General features: G+C 41.1%; 1 protein-coding gene across 2 annotated transcripts in view; it reads left to right on the top strand.

The window, feature by feature from the left end:
- Nucleotides 1–15,305, top strand: part of LOC127632073 (FXYD domain-containing ion transport regulator 6-like) — a 38,500-nt gene that overhangs the window by 15,890 nt on the left and 7,305 nt on the right. The window contains exons 2-5 of one of the 2 annotated variants that reach the window (XM_052110550.1): nucleotides 7,532–7,585; nucleotides 9,431–9,454; nucleotides 9,865–9,900; nucleotides 13,624–13,698. In XM_052110550.1, the coding sequence (XP_051966510.1) occupies nucleotides 7,537–7,585; nucleotides 9,431–9,454; nucleotides 9,865–9,900; nucleotides 13,624–13,698 (184 nt within the window). In that variant the 5' untranslated portion in view covers nucleotides 7,532–7,536. The remainder of the gene's footprint in view (nucleotides 1–7,531; nucleotides 7,586–9,430; nucleotides 9,455–9,864; nucleotides 9,901–13,623; nucleotides 13,699–15,305) is intronic. The other variant, XM_052110551.1, reaches the window with a different exon arrangement.

The following is a 15,305-nucleotide window of genomic DNA, read 5'->3' as shown; positions in this document are numbered from 1 at the left end:
GGATATGTTCGTAAACAATCTCTCTCTCCCGCACCATCCTCCGCAGTCTGCCTTTATATTTACATTTACATTTATGCATTTGGCAGACGCTTTTATCCAAAGCGACTTACAGTGCAATTATTACAGGGACAATCCCCCCAGAACAACCTGGAGTTAAGTGCCTTGCTCAAGGACACAATGGTGGTGGCCATGGGGTTAGATCCTGTGACCTTCTGATTAACAGCCCTGTGCTTTAGCCACTATGCCACCACCACTATATCACTATACCACTATATCCCTCTCGGAGGCTTGATTAGCCAGATAAGGGACCGGGTGTGTAGAATCACGACCCGGCCCCACCCTCCGCCCTGCCACAAGCATTTTTGAGGCTGCAGCCACTGACCTCGACAAGCTCACAGATACTATGACATCATATCTACTTTTCTGTGAGGATATTTGCATTCAATTAACTTATTTAACATACAATAATGACAAACCATGGTTTACAGCAGGACTCTGGCAGCTTTGTCAGGCCAAACAGGATGCTTTCAGAAGTGGGGATAAAATATTGTACAATCAGGCCAAAAACAGGCTGACATAGGAGATTAGAGTGGCTAAAAGAAGCTATTCTGAAAATCTGAAAAAATAAGTTCTCAGCTAACGAACCAGCATCAGTGTGGAGAGGTCTGAAGGACATTGCCAACTACAAGACACCATCTCCCAACTCTGTAAGGATTCTACAACTGTCTGACAATCTGAATGTGTTTTACTGTAGATTTGAAAAGCCCAATCTCACACCCCACACCCGCTCCGTCCTTCACATCACACAAACATTTACACCTCCTGCAACCCCCCTCCTCCCCTCTCCTGCTTCTCAACCTGCACTTTGGATCTGTGAAGAGGATGGTTGCTGGGTCTTCTGGAAACAGAAGACAATGTAGATTTATATCCAGATATAGATTTATCTGCAAATATATTGTTTATCGTCCTCCAAATACACTTAATTATCGGTTATCGTGTTAGCCAAAAATTCCATATCGGTACATAGGTCCATCTGACTGACATGAAATGTGACCAAGCACAGCTAATTTTGTTTTTAAAGTGACATGGTGGTGTGGGTAAAAGAAAAACAAATGTCTGTCCTTTTGTGTTGTTTCCAAATGTTAATATGTACTGTATACACAGACCTGTACAACTTGCATATGCAAACAGATTTTGCACTAGGTTACAAAATTGTCTTGTCATAAACCACTGACCAGTGATTGAGTTGTGTAGTGGTGAAAAAGTTTCATTACGCATTGTGTCACGTTAAAGCGTACTCTAAAGAAAACATGGATTGGCAGCATGTATGTCACCATCTACAAATATTAAAATTATTTCAAACAGTGACAGCTAATCATTAATAATATCTGCAAATTCATGACATCATGTTAATTGAAAACAAACAAATTGATTGATGGATTGATCCAAGATGGCAGCGCGGTAGCACGCAGTGGCCACTCCAGATCCAAAATGGTGCTATTTTTGTTTCTTAGCCCAACTTGTATGGTGGTCGTGGCTCAGCGACAGAATTCCAGACGCTGCCATTCAGCTAGACAGGCTTGCCTCTTTTTGTGCCGACAGAAATGCAGCTCTGTGCGGTAAGACTCGCGGTGGTGGCTTGTGTGTTTACATCAACATGGAATGGTGCAAGAACTATATGCTAGTCTCTAGCTACTGCTCATCGCTGGTGGAGCTTGTGACTGACCTTTTTATCTACCACATGAATTCACCACTGTCATTATATCCGGAGTTTACATTCCCCGCAGTGCTAATGCTAAGGAAGCGCTCTGTGACCTGTATGGGGCTATTACCAAACTGCAGAACTCTCACCCTGACGGACTGTTTATTGTCGCCAGAGATTTCAACCATGTGAATCTCAAGACAGTGCTCCCTAAATTCCGAGGGGGGGAAGGATTCGGAACTGGTGAGGAAGGTGGAGCACTACCAGTTGGATCTGATGGGGCTTAATTTGATGCACAGTCTTGGCTCTGGATCTGTACTCCTGGACAGGGGTGGACTCTATTCTTCTCTGGAGTTTCCCAGGGTGTGAAGTGATGGGCGGGTGTGGGGATACTCATGAGAACCCGGTTGAGTGCCGCTACATTGGAGTTTACCCCGGTGGACGAGAGGGTCGCATCCCTACACCTACGGGTTGTAGGGGGGAAAACTCTGACTGTTGTCTGTGCATTTGCACCAAACAGCAGTTCAGAGTATTCAGCCTTCTTGGAGATCTTGAATGGAGTCCTGGATAGGGCCCAGTAGATGACTCCATGGTGATGATGGGTGATTTCAACAGAGGAAATGACAGGGACACCTGGAGGGGCGTGATTGCGAGGTACGGCCTCCCCGATCTGAACCAGAGTGGATGTTTGTTATTAGACTTCTGTGCTAGTCATGGATTATCTATAACAAACACACCCGGCCCCACCCTCCACCCTGTCACACTCCTACACATTTCTTAACTTGTGCCATGTTGGACTTACTATTTTTTGCAAGTTTCTGACTTATTTTTCAAAGTTTCCATAAATATGGTTTAGATCACACATAATACTAGTTGGGAACTCAGAATTATATGAAAGCTAAGAGTTCTTATTTAAAGTTGCTGAAAAATAAAAATTGGTCCTAGAAAAAATACTTGAAAGTCCTTTTCTTTCAATGATGCCCGCATGAAGCCTGCACTCTGTAAGAAAATCAAAGCACTGGACAAATTTAAAAGCTAGCAAAAAATAGATAGTTTTGCTCGAGGCAGTTGGTATTCATTCCCAGTTCCATAGAAATAAAGAATAATAATTTGAGGGACCACAGGACTGGTGGCAGGTTGAATTATTAATTGTAGAAAGTAATGTGACAGATTCAATTTCTCTCTTAGAGATGGTGGTTAAATATTCAGACATGCTACTAATTGCCACCTGGAGCAACTAATGTATATTAAAGGGAGGTGCACTGAAGGCACTGTGATTTGATAAAAGAGGATGTCACTGGGTTACTTTTGTTCTCACGCAGACCGCAGCTCCTTTAAAGGAACAGTTCCCCCCAAAAGTTACAATTCTGTCATCATTTAGTCTCCCTAATGTAGTTCCAAGATTGGATGGCACTGGGTGAAAGCGACACAGCGTAACAAACAATGAGAGACAGCTGTGGTACCTTATAAGGCATAAGCCAGATAATGATTGGATGAGATGTCAGAACTGAATAAATGGATGACGTAATGCGTACTACGAGTCCTCTATCAGAATTATCGCAAAGGCTTCCGTTACTACAAAAATGTATTTTGATTCGTCTATCCTTTTCATTAAAAATAGCAAAACAGTGAGGCATTTACACTCACAATGGAAGTAAACAGGGCCAATCTGTAAACATTAAAATATTCAGTTTCAAAAGTACAGCCACAAGAAGTAAACATGCATGGTAACATAATTGTAGTGTGATAAATTGGTTACTAATGAGGATTCAACAAAATTTCAGTTACTGTCATGCTCCAATATGACAAAGCATAATGGCACCATAAAGTAATCTAACTCTTGCATTACATTCAAAGTCTCTTGAAGTCACAATATTTTTGTAAACCGCAAAGTATGTAAATATGAAGTCTGCATGTGCATCATGCTTCAGTGAATACCGCTGCTCTGTTGTTTGACACATGCACACACACACACACACACACATATGGTCATGATGATGCATTGCTGGAGTGTTCCTCTAAAATAAAAGCCAGAGAGTTTTAAAGCACCAAAATAAATGCCAGAAGGTTTTAAACTGAAATGTTATTATTGTATAATATAATTATTAACAATAATAATATAATACTAATTATAATCATTTTAAATTGACGTGTAATGTGAGTGAAGTGATATCCTATTACATCTAAACTGAAGACAAAAGAGATCTACAAAATAATCTATTCCACATTTAAGGTCCACATACTGCACAATGGGAAAATTAAAGTGCCAATAGAATGTTCACAAATTTTTTTGACTGGAATTACTTTTAATTTTGCTGCTGCATTATCCAGTAGTTGTTAACATTAAAGGTTTTCTTAATAGTGCACACATATTATTTTTTTTTTTTTATGTAATATAATTCTTCTCAGTTTACTCTATTTTATACTGAAATGTGTAGTTATATAAAAAGTGGTTTCGGTGTACACCTAATAATAACAATTAGAATCTAATTTAAAGCTGCACTGCAGAAGTTTGTGCTCTCTAGTGACATCTGTGGTTGAAACTTAAATTTGCAAGCAGTTTGCAGAAGAACAATTTATGGGAGTTGTGTTTTTGCACTGATCTTCAGCGCAGATTAATCTTTTAACAATACACTCCAAGTGCTGTTACATAGAAGTTCAATAGAACAGTTACATAGAAGACATTAATATTTTAGATTATATTGTGCAAGGAAAACCATAATACTACAACAGTATGTCTATGCACTGCACACAATAACACTGTTAACTAAAAACATAAGTAAAAAAAAAGATTTAGTAATGATGGAGATCGATGTGACAACCCCCTCTACATCCCTTGGGCCCACCACCCATTGGAGAAACTGCAGGAGTCGGGTGCACTGCCATATAGCTCTGGGGACGTGGAACGTCACCTCGCTGGGGGAGAAGGAGCCGGAACTGGTGAGGAAGGTGGAGAACTACCAGTTGGAGAACTACCTACTCCTGGACAGGGGATGGACTCTATTCTTCTCTGGAGTTTCCCAGGGTGTGAAGCGATAAGGATGATATAAGGATGCTCATAAGTGTAAGTGGTACCAGAGCACCCTAGGCCGAAGGTTGATGATCGATTTTGTAATCGTGTCATCGGATCTGAGGCCATATGTTTTGAACACTCGGATGAAGCGCAAACCTGGGAAGCCCAAGTGAGTAGTGCAGGTGAACTGGGAACATTTGGAATAGGCCCCTGTCCGTGAGATCTTCAACTCACACCTCCGGCTGAGCTTTTCAGGCATCCCTGTGGAGGTTGGGGACATTAAACCGGAGTGGGCAATGTTCAAAGCTTACATTGCCGAAGCTGTGGTGGAGAGCTGCGGCCTCAAGGTCTTAGGTACCTTAAGGGGCGATAACCCTCGAACACCGTGGTGGACACTGGTTGTCAGGGAAGCCGTCCAACTGAAGAAAGAGGCCTTCCGGGAGGTCTCCGGAGGCAGTTGCAAGGTACCGACAGGCCTGAAGGGCTGCGGCCTCTGCCGTGAGGGAGGCAAAGCAGTGGGTGTGGGAAAATTTCGGAGAAGCCATGGAGAAGGAATTTTGGTCCGCACCAAAGTGCTTCTGGAAAATCATCCGCCACCTTAGGAGGGGGAAACGGGGAACCATCCAAACTGTATACAGCAAATATGGGACACTGTTGACCTCAACCGAGGAGGTTAGTGTGCGGTTGAAGGAATGCTTCGAAGAACTCCTAAATCCCAACACTATGCTAGAGGCAGAGCTGGAGGCTGATGGGGATCAGATTCAATTTCCCTGGGGGAGGTCACTGAGGTAGTCAAACAACTCCGCAATGGCAAAGCCACATGAACAGAAATGCTGAAAGCATTGGATGTGGAGGGGGTGTCATGGATGTCATGCCTATTCAACATTGCATGGAAGTCTGGGACAGTGCCCAAGGAGCGGTAGAACGGGGTGGTGGTTCCCTTCTTCAAACAGGGGGACCAGAGAATGTGTGCTAACTACAGGGGTATCACACTTCTCAGCCTCCCTGGTATAGTTTACTCGGATACTATGAATCTCGGATTGAAGAAGAACAATGCGGGTTCCATCCCAGCCGTGGAACAATGGACCAGATCTTTACTCTCGCAAGGATCCTGGAGGAGGCCTGGGAGTATGCCCATCATGTGTTTTGTGGATCTGGAGAAGGCGTATGACCGGGTCCCCCGAGATATACTCTGGGATGTGCTGCGGGAGTACGGGGTTGGGGGATCCCTTCTTATGGCAATCCAATCCCTGTACTTCCAAAGCGAGAGATGTGTCCAGGTCCTTGGGACAAAGTCGAGTTCGTTCGATGTGGGGGTTGGTCTCTGCCAGGGCTGTGCTTTGTCACCAATCCTGTTTGTGATATTCATGGACAGGATATCAAGGCATAGTCGGAGTGGGGAAGGGGTGCGGTTCGGTGGGCTGGGGTTCTCATCGCTGCTTTTTGCAGATGATGTGGTCTTCATGTCATCATCGGTCCGTGACATTCAGCTCTCACTTGATTGCTTTCATGAAATCTGTACATTTAAACAACTTGATATGATTATACATTACATGGGGAACTTCCTTGAAGTAACTTGTGCATATAGTCTTGTAAACAGACAATTTGCTAAAAGGACAATAAGTGATAGCTTGTGCATTTCTGTGACTGGGGCAAAAAAAAGTTAGGAAACAGTGGCACACACTCTTAGGGAAACTGGAATTTTTTGTATAAGATTCTCAGACTATTAATATTAGTAAGCATGTTACAGCAACTTCACTGGACGATGTGGATACATCATGATCGGTTAACACACAAGTATTGCTCGATTCATGCGATAGAGTATAAACTTTGTTGCCATGACAACGTAGTGCTGTAAACCTTAAATCTAAAATGACTGTAAAATTATTGTTTCAATTAATTAACAGCTCAAATACACAAGTTGAAATGGAAGAATGAATGTAACTGCTTTTATAAAATTAAAAGCCTCACATTTCTTGAAACCCTCCAAAAATGTGTCCCATTCACTTCCATTTTAAGTGTCTTACTGTAACCTCGAACTTCTTTTTTGCTCCATGGAAGAAAGAAAGTCTTATAGGTTGAAGATAGCACTTATTTTTAAACAGCATTTAAACATTGATAGAAAATGTTAATTTGTTGCTTAACTTTTTCATTTATTATCATTTTGGAAACTGGAATAAAATGTTATATTAAACTTTTATATTAGAGCAAAATGTATCACTAAGCCCCAGATCAATGGCAATGATAAACGTCACTCTTTAACAAACTTAAAGAATCTTCACTCTTTAAGGAAATCAAACCATTCCAAAGAGGTAATGGCAATGCCCCCACTGGAACACAAAAGCCTGAATATTTAGTGTAAATGGACAATAGTTTATTGTCCTTTTTGAAGCAGCACTTTTTATTAGAACAGAAAAAAATAGGTAATGGATGTCACATTATTTAATCATTCTCAAAAGCCTCTGCACATTGGCAAACAACAACAATAACCAGATGTGTCATAAAATGTCAAAAAGGTTGTTCGTTCATGCAACAAACTCTGGAAACAGAAAAAAAAACTAACAAGATGGGATCTGAGAGTTCTGAGAAGACAGATAAGCTAAATTAAGCCTCATGCTCTCAGACTTCCTGACCGTGCCCTTTAAATAGTGCACTGATTTGGATAGGAACAATGTCAATGTGTCAGTCAAGGGCAGAGTTTGTTATGATTTTAAACACTGTGTGTGCTTGTGAGAACTTTCTAGACTTTATGAACGTGGTAAGCATGTAACCCACTAACACCAATTCTCACTCTATTTACCCCCCCAACCCTACAGTTGCCATGGAAACTGTCCTGGTCTTCCTTTTTTCCCTCCTAGTCTATGTGACCGGTAAGTCCTCACCTCCATATCTCTTCAAGTTCCTTGTATCCTCTAGTTTTGGAAAGAACTATAAGAGAAATATAACATGGCTATAACATGGCACATTACCACAATATCTTAACTGAGAATTTCAATAGTTACCGCCCTTTAAAGACAAACTGTAGTTGATACAGTAATTAAACAGTTGTAATCATTTTACTCATTCTCATGTTGTTTCAAAGAAACACTTGTGAATTTCTTTCTTCTCGTGAACATGAATGGAGATGCTAGAGATAATGACAGCATCAGTCACCATTCGCTTTGATTTTATGGAGAAAAAAAGATGCAATGAAAGTGAATGGTGACTGTGGCTGTCATTCTGCTTAACTTTTTTCCATTCTGCTAATTTTGGTTTGGAACAACGCGAGGGTGATTAAATTGTGACATAATTTTTATTTTTGGTGAACTATCCCTCTAATTAGCTGCATGTTTTTCTTCTTATCAGTGTGTTTTGAGTACATTCTATACAGTTATTAAATTCAGTGTCCAGACACATCTAAAGCTCCATGTGTGTACTGTATGAGTGCTTTTGAGTACCTGTGTATACTGTCATGCTTTTGCCTAACAATATTTATCTGTGAAATTAGAGCAATGCTTTAAAAAACTTCCATCCATCTCAGTCCTCTGAGAGAGACTCCGTCAATTAGCCTACATGAAACCACCAGCACATGTGCACTAGATTCATACTCACACACAGAGCTCTTTACACTGGTTAACACATGTATATTTCTCTATCAACAAACCAGTCGGCTCTCTGCTGCTGAGTGTACTGCTGACTGTCAGGCTCGGGTGGCCCACATCAACTTTTATTTTTTACACTGCAGCCACAGTCTTTTCAGTCTCAGAGAATCATGTGTGTCTTATATCCTTCCTTCCTACATTTCTTCCTTTTCTCTTACTTTCTTTCCTTCCTTCCTTCTTTCACTTTCTCTTACTTTCATTCCTTCTTTCTTTCTCTTTCATTATTTCCTCAATTCTCTCCCTACTACATTTCTTTCTTTCCTTTCTTCCTTTCTTTTCTTTTACTTTTCGTCATTACTTTCTCCTTCATTTCTTTACTTTCTCCTTCATTATTTCCTCCCTTCTCTCTTTCCCTCCCGCCTTCATTTCTTTCTTTCTTTTTTCTTTCTTTCTTTCTTTCTTTTTTCTTCATTTTCCCCAGGTTGTACCTTCCTACTCTCCTTCCTTCCATACCAGCTTCAGTTTTCCTTCATTCGTTCCTTATAGCCTTCTTCCCTACCAACTCTTCTTTACTGTAAACTGTGTAGTCAGTCTTATTTATTTCTCCACATCTTAGCTTTTGTTTCTGCTTTCCTTTTTTGTTACTGTACAGTGCATTCCTTTGAGGTTGCTCTTGAACACAGTATCTTACAGTACAGTATGAAATGAAGAAACATGCAGACAGACTTACATTTGTGAGAGCCAAATTAAGTAATCAACAAGCCTTTTATGCTAGGATGTGGATTATTTCCAAAATAATAAATGCCCCACTGAAACCTACATCAAGTGTTTTATTAAGTGAAGATGCATCTAATGAGTTTTTTATATATACTGTATATATATAAACTGACAGCCTTGTATTTATTCTCTCCCCGTGAAAGCATAGTCCAAGTTTATTACTATTTTTATGGTCGTTTTAAGCTTGCTTCCCTTAATATTGCAGGCTAATTTCAAATTTAGACATTTCTAATTTCAATTATTGGATTTTTAGTTATTTATTTATTTTGTAAATATAAAACACATAATGCTAATGCTTATTTTTTGTCTCTCTCTCTCTCTTTCCCCTCTTATACCTGTATTTATCTTGGCTCTTAGCTTTGTCTGACACCGCTGCCCTGGGTAAGTTTACACCTTTTTTAGGTACAGCATCGCTGTGTGCATGTATGATTATTTTTAAACATACACACACTACAAATCAATGTAGCAAAAAAAGAAAACACACAAATGGTGGCTACTTTAAAGAATCTAAAATGTAATATAGTTTGCATCTGTTTAACAATTCCCATTCTTCCTTGTGTTTTATGCATTTATTAAACTTTTGTGGAATTTAATATTACTTGTATTTGTACTAACTTTTGTCTAGTAGTATATGTAAAGTGCTTTTTCTATTACTTAATCTAAAACTTCTCATTTCCAGTTTTAAAATACCTAACGGAATAAGACATTCTTCTTATCCTTAGACTTAAAGTGAAGATATTGATTCAGATAGTATTTAAACCTTGTGATTAATACACCTTTGTCTCCATCAGATGGAAAAAATAAAGTCTTGGATCCATTTGCATATGGTAAGAATCACTGCTTACAAAATCTTGCATGGGTAATATTAACTCACAAAAACAATTAGGATTATGTCGCTTCATAAGGATCATTCTTCTCAAACTGTTAAAAACAGTGGAATCTAATTGGTAGCCAATAACCTGAGCTAAATTAGGACCACTTCTGCAGACTAAAGAGGATTAGAACGCTGGTCTGATGGCTGCATTTCGTTCATCACTGAGATGATATTTAGGAGAGATTCAAATTGAGCTGTTGCATGTTCTTAGGAAATAATTCCTTTCTCAAGCACATGACATGCACCAAAGGAACAACTCAAATTTTATCTACAGTTAGCCCATCTAGGCAGATGCTTTCATCAACAAACACAACATATACATTTATATTCATCTTATTTAAGGTGCTTTAAAGATACACAGTGCCTTCAGAATGCAGTTACACTCTATTGATGTAGCATATCTGAAAATGTTCCACTCATTGAGTAATTTTCTAGTGTATTTTAGAAACGAAAATATGTCAGCTATGTGTGATCGAGTGGTTTGAGTGATCCCCTTCTAGGGTGTGTGCTGAGCTATACAGCAGTTAGATGATGTTTATCATGTTTTGCCAGACAGCGAAGACTCCTTTGATTGGTCCCGGTTTTTTTCTCTCCTCCTCTATGCAACACATAGCTTTAGATCAAACTTATATGTGTGTGAAAATTGCAGGTGCGTTCCTAATAATATCCAGGTCCGACTCAGTAATACAGAGTTGATTTTATTCATTATTGATTTAAAGATGCCATTGCATGACTTGATAATGTGTTTTTTTAAAAGTGATGGTTAATCCCAGCTATGAGGATCATCAGACTTGCAACAATTTATTCTCAAGAAGTAGTTTAATGCAGAGGCATAAAACTCTTCCAATGTCTCATTATGGAGGACAGCACAGTAGTCACATTAATATAGAACAGTGATTAAAACTGACCAAAACTACCTCTGCATTAAATAGTTTTAACGTATCCAGGCAGTCAGAATTTAATATTTGAATAGACCATGGTATAAGTTTAATTAGACCATATTGTATATATCAATGAATTTGTGAGGTCTTAAAACTAAAACAGAAGTCATGGAACTTCGATAAAAAGCTATAAGAAGGAAACAATTTGAATTCCTGACACCAGATTAGGTCATCCAACCAAATTGAGCAACCAGACAAGAGAGTCAGTTGTCAGATGTTGACCGAGAGGTCAGCCATAATACTTACAGTTAGAGAGTTCTTTGGCCGAAATGGGAGAATCTGTCTGGAAAACGAACAATCTCTTCAGCACTCTCCTTTGGAGAGTGGCTAGAGGCAAACTACTTCTTTGCAAGGTTAAGTCTACAAGGTAAAGTTAAGCCACTTTCTGTACCAGAGGGAATCCCAGAAAAAATGACTGTTACACTCCCGAGCACTACCACAATCTTCCATTACTCTGACAAACAGATAGCCCAGCTTATGCCATTGGTTGAACCAGTGTTCTTAATTATGACTGGTTTGGATGGTCAAACAAACATAGAGCCACAGAGCTGACATTTTCAGGGTAACAACCTATGAATTGTATACTTATAGTTGTTTCTATACTGTATACTAAAATCCCACATTCTGCTGGAGAGAGCATTTTATATAACCTGCAGCAGTGCTTAATGCATCATATTATTAAACAACTTACACAAAACGTTATATCAATATATGAAAGACAAATGATATTGAACAGTGAAATCGCTCACAGAAACATTGAACTTCACCTACGTCTTGCCTGAACTCGAGTCAAATTCAGGATCTCACACTTACCCTGCCTGGAGATGGTTGATGTAAGCTCCTCTATCTTCACTCTCATTGGTAGTCGCTCGCAAATGTCGATCGTCATTTACCTGAAGTTGACATTTTCTCAACTTATCTTGTTGCTCCCCTCAGCGATCTCTGTCACCAATGGTTGCGACAGCTTGTGTCGCAGGAAGTCACTGTGCTCTCATTGAAATTAATGGGATGGTGACAATGTTGGAGCTTCGGTTAATGTTCACATCATAAGGGGAAAAAATGCGACCTCAGTTATTTGGTCCTTGGCATGATTGTTGTTGCCCGATGGGCTGGATTGTGTATTTCTGTAACTGCTGATCTCCTGGGATTTTCACACACAAAATTCTCAAAATCAAAAAACATCCAGTGAGTGGCAGTTCTGTGGATGGAAATACCTTGTTGACAAGAGAGGTCAACAGAGAATGACCAGACTGATTAGAACTGACAAAGTCTACGGTAACTCAGATAATCGATCTGTACAATTGTGGTGAGAAGAATATCATCTCATGCTTTTCTGAGATGTGGGTTGGCACTGTTTTGGCAGCATGAGGGGGACCTACACAAAATTAGGCAGGTGGTTTTAATGTTGTGGCTGATACTGTATTTACACACACACACACACATATATATATATATATATATATATATATATATATATATATATATATATATATATATATATATATACTCACCTAAAGGATTATTAGGGACACCAGTTCAATTTCTGATTAATGCAATTATCTAATCAACCAATCACATGGCAGTTGCTTCAATGCATTTAGGGGTGTGGTCCTGGTCAAGACAACCTCCTGAACTCCAAACTGAATGTCAGAATGGGAAAGAAAGGTGATTTAAGCAATTTTGAGCGTGGCATGGTTGTTGGTGCCAGACGGGCCGGTCTGAGTATTTCACAATCTGCTCAGTTACTGGGATTTTCACGCACAACCATTTCTAGGGTTTACAAAGAATGGTGTGAAAAGGGAAAAACATCCAGTATGCAGCAGTCCTGTGGGCGAAAATGCCTTGTTGATGCTAGAGGTCAGAGGAGAATGGGCCGACTGATTCAAGCTGATAGAAGAGTAACTTTGCCTGAAATAACCACTCGTTACAACCGAGGTATGCAGCAAAGGATTTGTGAAGCCACAACACGCACAACCTTGAGGCGGATGGGCTACAACAGCAGAAGACCCCACCGGGTACCACTCATCTCCACTAAAAATAGGAAAAAGAGGCTACAATTTGCAAGAGCTCACCAAAATTGGACAGTTGAAGACTGGAAAAATGTTGCCTGGTCTGATGAGTCTCGATTTCTGTTGAGACATTCAGATGATAGAGTCAGAATTTGGCGTAAACAGAATGAGAACATGGATCCATCATGCCTTGTTGCCACTGTGCAGGCTGGTGGTGGTGGTATAATGGTGTGAGGGATGTTTTTTGGCACACTTTAGGCCCCTTAGTGCCAATTGGGCATCGTTTAAATGCCACGGCCTACCTGAGCATTGTTTCTGACCATGTCCATCCCTTTATGGCCACCATGTACCCATCCTCTGATGGCTACTTCCAGCAGGAAAATGCACCATGTCACAAAGCTCGAATCATTTCAAATTGGTTTCTTGAACATGACAATGAGTTCACTGTACTAAAATGGCCCCCACAGTCACCAGATCTCAAACAATAGAGCATCTTTGGGATGTAGTGGAACGGGAGCTTCGTGCCCTGGATGTGCATCCCACAAATCTCCATCTGAAGGCGAAAGGGGGTCAATCACAGTATTAGTATGGTGTTCCTAATAATCCTTTAGGTGAGTGTATACTGTATATATATTTCTGTAGTTTGCAAGTAGCCATGTGAAGTCTTCTGTAAGAAAATATTGTATATATTATGAATTTATTTATTTTAAATTTTCTCCTAACCAGACTATGAGAGTTTGAGAATCGGGGGTTTGACGTTGGCAGTGGTGCTCTTCGCTCTGGGAGTGCTACTTATCCTGAGTAAGCAACTATTTTTTAACCTATTATATCCCACTAACTATTCCTAACTCCTTCATTCATTAATAATGAATGCATATTGCCACACTCTCATGCTTTTTTAATGACATTAATCTGTTCAATATTTTCAAACATTTGGCAACTTCTTTGCAACCAAAGCATTTCAAAACTAAAGTAGCAGGCCATGCTGCTTCCCATTGCCTTCAGTCAAGTGTTCTCGCAGGTACACACACCAATGAATGGGTGAATGGGACACTTTGGTAACCGCTAAGGTTAAAAAAGTAGCTGTATAATTGCAGACCATTTACCATCAATAGTTTGGTATATATATATATATATATATATATATATATATATATTTTTTTATTTGGCACAAGTTTTACTCCGGACGCAAGCCCCAGTGGCTGGGGAACTTCCAATCACACATTGTAATGAAGACTCAGGTTGGTTTGGATCCATATGCGGCTTTATTAGAACAGTAAACTCAGGTCGTACAGGCAATGGTCTGGGACAGGAAAACAGAGTGAGGCAGAGAGGCAGAGGCGTAAACAGGGACAGGCTAATGATCAGGGCGGGCAGCAAACAGTCGTGGTACAAGGCAGGCTAGAGTAACTGGGCAGGTGGCTAACAAACTGGAACAGGGAATAGCTAGGTCGGTACACGGCTAAACTAGAGAGGTAACTAATGATGCTTGGAAATGTCGCCGGGGCTAAACAAGACTTCGCAAGGAGGGAACAAACAGACGTGATTAAATAGAGTGAGGTAATAAGCAACAGCTGGAGTGAGTAATCAGTATTCGGGTGAATGCGATCTCCGGAGGCTCGAGGAGGAGGCGCCTTCACCCGTGTTCGTGACAGAGCCCCCCTCCTGTGAGCGGCTCCTGACGTGAAGATGCGACCTGCGCCGAGGTCTTCCCCGAGGTCGAGGGGCCGGTCTCTCCGGGTTGGTCCGATGGTACTCTGTAATGAGGTTAGGGTCGAGGATGTCGATGGTGCTGACCCAGGACCTTTCTTCCGGGCCGTACCCCTCCCAGTCAACCAGGTACTGCATCTGACCTCGGTGGCGCCTGGAGTCGAGCAGCCTTCGCACCAGGAAGGCCTCCTTGCCGCCCACGATCAGGGGAGGGGGTCTGAGAGTGGCCTCCTCTTCGGCCCCCGGGTCGTCGGCCGGTTTCAGTAGGGAGACATGAAAAGAGGGAGAGATTTGGTAATTAGTGGGGAGCTTGAGACGGAAAGTAACAGGGTTAATCTTTCTAAGGATTTTAAAGGGGCCAACATACCTAGGGCTGAGCTTTCTGCAAGGCTGGCAGAGGCGGAGGTCTCGGGTGGAGAGACAAACCCATTGGCCTGGGGCGTAGTCGGGTCCGTGACGGTGATGACGGTCAGCTTGCGACTTAGTGCGGTCCACGGCCCACTGTAAGTGGACGTGGGCCTGGTCCCATACTGCCTCGCTGCGCTGCAGCCAGTCGTTAACGGCGGGGACTTCCGAGGGTTCTCCGGACCAAGGGAAGAGAGGGGGCTGGTACCCCAGGATGCATTGGAAGGGGGTCAGTTTGGTGGATGGTTTGAGTAAGGAGTTCTGGGTGTACTCGGCCCATGGAAGGAATCTAC

This window comes from Xyrauchen texanus, chromosome 38 (assembly GCF_025860055.1).
Source record: "Xyrauchen texanus isolate HMW12.3.18 chromosome 38, RBS_HiC_50CHRs, whole genome shotgun sequence".
NCBI lineage: Eukaryota > Metazoa > Chordata > Actinopteri > Cypriniformes > Catostomidae > Xyrauchen > Xyrauchen texanus.
The sequence above is the reverse complement of the archived record's forward strand: the minus strand, read 5'-3'. Positions and strand labels throughout refer to the sequence as shown.